General features: G+C 36.2%; 1 protein-coding gene across 3 annotated transcripts; it reads left to right on the top strand.

The window, feature by feature from the left end:
- Positions 1-209: 209 nt before the first annotated feature.
- Positions 210-6,833, top strand: LOC128186091 (uncharacterized). Of its 3 annotated transcripts, none has more exons than XM_052855818.1 (2): positions 210-412; positions 5,487-6,833. In XM_052855818.1, exon 2 carries the CDS (start codon positions 5,487-5,489, stop codon positions 6,492-6,494), a length of 1,008 nt encoding a protein of 335 aa, XP_052711778.1. In that variant the 5' UTR covers positions 210-412; the 3' UTR covers positions 6,495-6,833. The 3 variants fall into 3 exon arrangements, with proteins under 3 accessions (XP_052711778.1, XP_052711777.1, XP_052711779.1); XM_052855817.1 differs by lacking the exon at positions 210-412 and adding an exon at positions 1,111-1,338; XM_052855819.1 differs by lacking the exon at positions 210-412 and adding an exon at positions 4,021-4,493.
- The last annotated feature ends 2,027 nt before the right edge of the window (positions 6,834-8,860 follow it).

Raw genomic sequence — 8,860 nt, 5'->3', positions numbered from 1 at the left:
CATTACCCAGAGAAACGAGTACATATATAAAATGATTGAACAAATCCACGGTCTTAAAGTCTCTTGTGTATTTGGAGGCATTTAATCCTCGTAACATCAAGCGATAAATCTTAATTCAAGGCTTTCGAATCCGCGAGACGATAAAATCTTTTCCCCCGGTGTAAACTAATTCCCGGTAGAATAACGGCCACACGTCAATGAGGTAATAGACCGAGAAAATCCCCCGGTAATCTGAATTATTGTGAACAAAATAAAAACACTCGAGTTAGAACAACTTAGACTGTCACACGATTATTGGGATACCAGTCTCTAAACAATGTGAATTTTTATGATTTTTTGAACAAGATATCAGCAACCACAAAATACGCATGGGAGTTTTAGAAAAAAAAGTTTAAAGTAAAATCTTGCAGAGGTAAGGAGAGAGAGAGAGAGAGAGAGAGAGAGAGAGAGAGAGAGAGAGAGAGAGAGTCTGAAATACTTATATATTTCTTCCTTCATTAAAAAGGCAGTTCAACAAATGTTTGTTTGCAATTCCAGGTCAAGATAGATAGATAGATAGATAGATAGATAGATAGATAGATAGATAGATAGATAGATAGATAGATAGATAATAGATAGATAGATATTAAATATATAAATTATACTTTTATCTGAAAATTCTCATTATTGTTAAGCATTCTTTGTTACATAAATCTATATAGAATCACTGCACATGTCGCTTCTGTGTCATTTCAATAATGCAAACAGCACTGAATGAAAACATATATCGATTTCCATTAAAACATGCCAATTAAACTTTATAGTATCCTAGTGAAGGTGAAATCTACAGGGACTTTAAGAGAGCGGGTGTAACATTTAGACATACTACTCTTTATAGCAAAACTTGTTGACGGGTTTTAAGAACGAGGATCATTGTTACAAGAACAAACATTTCACACTGAGCAATTGTCGGTGACTCAATTTACCCTATACCGGATTGTGCATTATGACCCTTGACCCCTCTGACCTCATCAGTTTGCCTTCAAGATCAATCGATTAATCGGCTTGTAGATGTGTTTTAAAAGACCCCGTGTTAATTTAAACCCTAAAATAAATATCCCGATATTCTTTATTATCAGTGCCATACAATAATATCAGTTAAAGGAAATAAAAACAGCCCGTCGAATTGCAGTCGGCGGTTCGTATTCACTGATAGCTCTTAACGGGCCTGACTTTTTTACTGCACGGTGCGAGATATTTACAACTTAGAGATCGGGGGAGAGAGTCCTTCGTACACTTAGAGGGCAGGAGTAGGAGACGATGGAATGTGGATTCTGATTTGTTTTTAACCTCCGAGTGGTAAGTGTATAAGCTTGTAAATATTTCGAGTTTTCCTGAACTGTATTTAATATTTCAACAGACACTTCCAATGAGTTTAATTTCTTTCTAATTGTTTAAAAAATTTATATTACAGTTACAAAATGTTAAGGGCTGATTAAGATTAAAAAATAAGTGTTTTTGTGTAAACTGTTCCGCAATCGGCAAACGTGTTAACGCAACGAAAGCAATCAACAATGAACTTAATTATAATTTTTACAGTAATCATATTTAAGCTTGACCGACTTTAGTATTTTAATTAATAACACGCAGTTTCAAAATTCACGACAAATGTAACCTAGAAATGAAGCTCGACATAAGAAATGACAACTAAAAGATCTATGAATGTCTTTTATAAAAAGCCTAACTCACTCCACTCCAACCCCACCCTGCCTTAAACCGCCCCACCCTTAACTTCACTACCGGAAATCAAACCGATGTCTTTTAACCCGAGAACCGCTTAACCATGCAGCATCCTGCTTAAAATACTTCACACGTGCAGCTACAAAACTCTGTAGTGGTCCTGGCTGGTTAATATCGTTGATATTAATCTGTTTTAATCGGAGGTTAAAATAGTTTGCTTCACAGACGAGTTTTTTTGGGTAGAGGTTAAAAAGTCGGTGAATATGGGTTAATTGGAGAGTATAATTCAATTAAAATTAAACCGACTTAGGGGGATTAACGAGGATTATCGGGAATTGTGCTAATACTCGGTGTGAAGAGACGTGAAAACACTGTCACATAGCAATATCAGAGAGAGAGAGAGAGAGAGAGAGAGAGAAGAGAGAGAGAAGAGAGAAGAGAGAGAGAGAGAGAGAGAGAGAGAGAGAGAGTAACACAATTTCAAAAATCTATTAAAGAAAAAGTTTTGTATAGATTAAAAGATTTAATACATGCAGTCAATTATAGTTACTTTATCAATCCTTTGCAAAATATACCAGTACTTTTTATTATTTACTTCATCCCCATACTACGGAAACGTTGCCTGTTTGATTCCGTTGTCAATAATCTGACTGATTTTAGTGTATTGATTTACATCAGTTCATTCTGCTACCTACCCTGTGATGAATTCTATACCGTGGTCATCGACCCCGTTAGTCCTCAATACACATGTATACCGCGCTCAGCGAACACCGTGTCGTATAATGTATCCCCCTGTCAGGCCTTTAATTACTTATCTTATAACTAGCAGATTTAATCGCATGATGACCGAGTATCCTGCAATTCAAATATCTATATCGAGGAATTTTTTCGATCTTTATCTAATCAAGGAGGTCTGTTAATTAAGATAATTAGGTTCCAGTCTCACCGTGACATGGCGAGGTACACCTGATCTGGAGCGATTTAATTATTTCTTACCTGTGAATATATGTAGAGATTAAACGCTGCTTGTTCATGAAACCCAATGCGCAGATCTAGAAAGTTGAGCCAGGGAGGGGGTTGAAGACCTTGTTGTCCCTTGGAAACCCCCTCCCCTCGGGAAAAATTCTGGATCCGCGCATAGGCCATGCCCTAACATTTGGAGAGAGAGAGAGAGAGAGAGAGAGAGAGAGAAAGAGAAAGAGAAAGAGAGAGAGAGAGATAGACTTATTCTGTTGATTATGTGACTTCTGATCTATAATACATGTACACTATTTTTTTTCTGCAAATTATTACAAATGTTATCTTGATTAAACGCAAAAACACTATATCGATTTGTACATCATTAATTTCGTTTTATATTAAAAGAACATGTACAAACATTAACAAATATGGTAAGAACAGGCTAGGGAATGTGGTCAAAGTGAGCTTAACATGTGAAAATCTAGACATACAACCGTACGTACATGTACAACCAATAGGTAAGCTATCCTTTTGAGTTGAACGGTTTGAATTATTTAGTCCATATCTCAATTCTTGAGTGAGTCAACTATGATAGAATTACAGTGTAAAAATACCTTGTGTAACTGCGATGTAAATTATAATCTATTAAAATTTACCGAGTAACAGAGACAGCATTAGACACAAGACATAGCTACAAAGTATCAGAACCATTAATTTGCATTGTGAACAATGGCCTTCAAATCTTCAAAGACAATTTACATAGAAAACCTAACCGTTTGATTCAAAATTCAAATATTTAAATCATCTCTCCTCAGTGAGATAATTAGTAGGAAAAGTCTGTCGCTGGGTTTTTTTTTGTTGAATCACGTTGAACCACTTAGCTACAATTCAATTAGGATTTCGATGGGGGTTTCGATAAATCTATGCGGCTATTATAGAGAACAAAACCAAGACTGGAGTTCAATTGCAAGAAACCGGATAGTAGTTTTTCGTCGGCGAAAATCTTTCTATTTTGTTTAAACTTTGGTGTCTAACATAAGATTATGACCATGATTAACTGGAGAAGAAAATGAATAGCCACGAAAAGCTTATCATGACACGATCTTAAATTCTTCCAATTATATCAATCTAGTTTGCACTACCCTTCATTTACCGCAGATTTTAAAGTCTGCCTTTACATGTAAGATTTATCTCAACTGATCAAAAGATTTACAAAATATCAGCAAAATAAGTTTTAACACGTCAACTTAATTAGCATAAATATCTAAAACAGAAATTTAACACCGTTTAAAAATCTGCAGCTTTTTTAGATAGAGGTGTGAGGACCGTATACTATGTAGATCAGTTAGGTTCGCGGATATCCAATCGTTACAGGCAGATGTTATACGATATCAGGGAGCCCCCGGTATCTACCCGATCAACTGTTCCTTTGTTTTCCTCCGGCGAGATAAAATGCCATCCCAGTCAATACAGACACCATTGATCTGTACCGACCCGCCAGTCCCCCCAATAATACACAGCCATTGATTTTGTTCACCTCCAGATTTAGTCAATGATGTACGACGTGGAAGATTTATAAACTCTTCTATGAATTAATCCGCCGGGGAGAAGAGGAATTAAAAAGCCCTGAGTATCTCTGGTGAAATTTAATTAATTTTTTAAGGAAAGCAGTCTGCATGTAGTGCGGGGATTTTTTCACTGTGTGCGAGTGTTTTGAGTGTTTCGGAGGCTTTATGTGATGTCATTGGACTGATGCTAAAATTTCCTCGTCTGTGGAATAACGCAAGATATACAGGAAGCGTAACGTTAAAAGGGTAAATCTCTTTACCTTCCGCTTTTCTCACTTTTTAGCCGCTTTTACTAAATGTTTAATCTAAAGAGACGACAAGATCAGAGGTAGATTGTTATGAAGATGGTCATGGATGATAGATGATGATGACGATGATGATTGTGACGATGATGATGATGAAGTGGGGTGGGGGAAGAGAGATGAAGTGGAGAGAGAGAGAGAGAGATTGAGAGAGAGAGAGAGAGAGATTAATGCTTTGGGCAAATGAAGAACAATTTCTGTATTTCATCCATGAAAAACATTTGATATGCACGTAATAAAAAAACAGTTTAGGATGAAATATATACATGTATTGATCTATTGAATATGCTCAAAGCAAAATGTCAGTAAATACATGTATATGATCGTGGTATTGTTAACAAACTCTGAAGGAGGTTTTTATTCTGTGCTCGGAATCGATTTTTGATCACATTCAAGAAGTTAAAGACTAAGATTATATTACGATCAAGTTGTTAAACAGCTAGGCACTATCGATTGTCATCAGAAGATATAGGGACATTACGTAACTTGACAACTCTTGACCCCCTCCCACTGGAATGAAAGCTTTGTCAACATGAGAATACTTTCCGAAATCTTCAATCACCAAGGACGACAACTCGTCCTTGACTTGGCCGGTTGTCTACCTTGGGTTTTTGAATAGACCCTTTAAATTTTCTGTAATAAAGTTACCTTTAAAGCTGAAAAACTCCACGAGCTTTGTTTCAATGTAGTTGAAATGAAATGTTTAAACTTGACGAATCAGTCTTTACTCACTGCAACTATATGTAAAGAAAATCTTACGTACATGTCCCGCTTTCTTTCTCTTTTTTTTTAAAAATATTTTATGATATGTACATCCGACAATTCTGCCTATAATTGTAAATATATGGTATGTACAATCTCTATAACAAGTGTAAGTGAACTGTATTGGATTGACTAGACTACTTGTTGTTGTTGTAATCGTCCTCGTCTCTTACAGATGGTGATGACAACAGGTGGCGCTAACATCCACAGCTACAGCTTGGAACAGTCCGGGATAGAGGACATTTTCCGGGCCTCCCCGGAACCCGGGAGTTATTACCGATGTCCGGTGTCGACCCCTCTTCACGGCAAACGACACAACCAGCAAAAGATCCCGGAAAGTGTGACATTTGTGTCCTTAGATTTCAGTAAGGTCAAAAGTTCACCCAAACAAAATGTCTACCGGGGTATGCCTGCCGGAAAGAAAATCGCTCCGCGGAGGAAAAATATGGACTATTACTATGTGGATAAATCGTTCCAAAAACGTATTGCGAAACAATCAAACACCACGTGGCTGCGTGGACTCTGTGCGCAACCAGTGGAGGAGATCTTCACAAAGTATAGGAAACAGAGCGAGTTAAAAAGACAGAATACAATAATGACGCGAAGTTTCTCGACTCCGGGCGAAAAAGCGATCCTTGAGGGCTGGGAGAGCAACAGTTCTAAACGGCTCAGCTCGGCCACCTCCAGATCCTCTCTACAGTCCCTCACTACACAAGAAACCACGACACCGCCACTACAAGTCGTGTCAAAGCCGTACCGCCAAAATGGCTCCGACGGTGACGTCACGCGAGCGAGCAGTCGTGTCGACGCCAACCCGCACTTGACGACACCGGGAGAAACGCCTCGAGAATCGGGCTTGGCATTCAATGATTCCTCACCACAAAACCGACAAAACAAGAACCTGCGAGAAAGTTCATCTGTCCCACTGAACATCAGTCCTACAGTGGACGACCAGTACTACGACCAGTTTAAACGTCAATACACCAGACTTCCTGACATACACAAGAAAAGTTACTCATTTCAGACTCGACAACGGAAATACTACAGTAGCCCAAATTTATATTCCAGTCCACGGGAGCCATCACCAACTTTTAAAGGAGGTTTGGCGCCTGCGCAAAAATTAGAGGCTTCCGGTGCACTAAACTGTTCTCTCTGTGCCTGGGATGAGAACGCTGATCCATGAAATTGTACTATATCGCTCTTTTTCGGTGCTTCCGGAGAACTTTAAATACTCGCCACTTTTCTATCGGAAGGATGTACACGTAATTACGTGTAACTGTTTCAGAGAATGAGCATGTATATTTTTTTATAACGAATAGAATCTGACCGCCGGTAAACAAGCATATCAAAACCCTATACTAGTATCTTGTGGAAGGAAAATTTCATTGATTTTGAAAAAGGTCGATGGCTTCAACTTAACAGTAACACTTGTATGGTCAAACAAGCTTAGGCTTTTTTCTTCATTTTGCTGTGTATACAAAACTTAAGATTTCAAAACGTACATTAAATTATGTAAGCTGTTTTTTTGTAATTATTTTTATATAATCATATTTTGCTGAATAAAAACAAGATGGATATGATGAATTCTTCAAAAACTCTTATTACTGTTTAGATATATATATATATATATATATATATATATATATATATATATATATATATATATATATATATATATATTTTTTTTTTTTTTTTTTTATATTTTTTTTAAAGATATTTTTGCTTTTAATGTGAAAAAAAACTTTTATACATATAGTCTTTTCTATGTTATATGCAAAATTTATACCAGTTTATTAAATCTGAATAATTCTAATAATATTTTGATACCAATAAATAAGCCCTTTGATTGAATAGATATGACGTAATGATAAGGTACTGCAAAAAATAGACATGATGACGACAAAGTGATCTATAAATAACTTTTTATTTTATGAAAACAACACTGTGTCCAGGAACCACTTCTCGTTCAAGTCTCGCTGTCAGTGAAACCTGCTGGATGTGGCTGCAATGACAAATAAGTACATATTCATTGTTTTTAATACATATTACATTTCTTAAATTTCATTTTAAACATATAACATTAATTCACAATGAGTTAAACTTACAAGACGACACGAGAGCATGAATGGAATATTATCGAAAATCTTTTGGCTAGAGGGGGCGGAGCCACCTAGTGTCGAACGCGGGTAGGTTAAGGCAACTCCGAGTTTAATGACCGTTAAAATTATAATCAATTTAAAAAATGTTTATTTTTATGAAAACAGTGCGGGATATTAGTACCAAGTGAAAGAGTTCACCAAGATATTATTTTTCTACTTCGGAATCGACTCAATCTTTGAAGCTGCCGTGCCATGGTATCACGTGACAGTCAAAAATAGATCAATTTTTTACCTTAACAAAAAATCAAAAAGTGTAACACTACCCCGAAGTTCATTTGTATGTTTGCTACAATAATTCGATTGGCAATTAGTTCATGTTTATTAGTATTACTGCTAGAATCCTATTGTACATCGCATAAAATAAATATTGTAAATATTTATCAGAAACCCTCTCAACTTCTAAAATTTCATTGAAAATACTACGTATTTTTCGTTTAAAACAACAAAGCACACGATTCTAGCAGCACTTTTCAGGTAGTTTAGGTCATATACCGTTGATATTTACCAAAATCATCTTTCCTAATATCCGGGGTAGTGTTACACTTTTGCCATTTTTTGTACACACTGACAGAGGAAAGGCTGGTCAAGCCATATAAATGTCGATCCGCTTACCTTATAACACTCGCTGATTAAACAAAATATCCATGCCTGTATTATCCTGATTATATTCTAACTGACACTCATCTAAATCTTAGGTATCTGTATTAAATAAGTCTTATTTCGGCATTGTTTACACTGCATTCCGATAATTTGTCTCCCGACATGATCTTCTCTTTTAAACATGCTTGTGACGTCATCAATGATAATTATACGTAATAGAGAGAAATCAAAGATATATTCAGTTAGAAGAGTTTCTAGTGATATTTTATGTCTGTAGTTTTTATAATTTGAACCAGAGATAAAGTTAAAATCGACATGTTTCTGAGTAAAATATGACATCATGCTGCTTATTGTGACGTCATATCGATCAGAGGAATTTGATCGCTGTGAGTTGCCTTATCATACCCGCGAAAGAGCCGCACCATTGGACAGAAATACATAGATTTACTGTGGGAACACTGGTCATTAGACATTACTCGTGACTTAAGTTGTAATGCTATCACTTAATGTGATGAAATCAATACAATTTACATTTAGATATATTGTTATCAAATAAATACCTAATGGTAATTGATTACTACATGCTCATCTACAAGGTGCTCTAAAATTATAAATCTGTACATGTGCTTTCTAAAGATATGAAAGTGGATGGAATATGTTTTGATTTTTGTTAGGAATATACAGGGAATCTGGCCATGTCTAACCCAAATCGTAGCTTCACGTGACTAAATATATTTTAACCTTACTGGAATTTCTTCTGTTTTGTTCATGAATACCTTAAAACACCGGA

This window comes from Crassostrea angulata, chromosome 5 (genome assembly GCF_025612915.1).
Source record: "Crassostrea angulata isolate pt1a10 chromosome 5, ASM2561291v2, whole genome shotgun sequence".
NCBI lineage: Eukaryota > Metazoa > Mollusca > Bivalvia > Ostreida > Ostreidae > Magallana > Magallana angulata.
This window is presented reverse-complemented; position numbering and strand designations above follow the sequence as displayed.

Coding starts and splice junctions, on each gene's coding strand:
- LOC128186091 (XM_052855818.1), top strand. CDS start 5,487: ATGGTGATGACAACAGGTGGCGCTAACATCCACAGCTACAGCTTGGAA.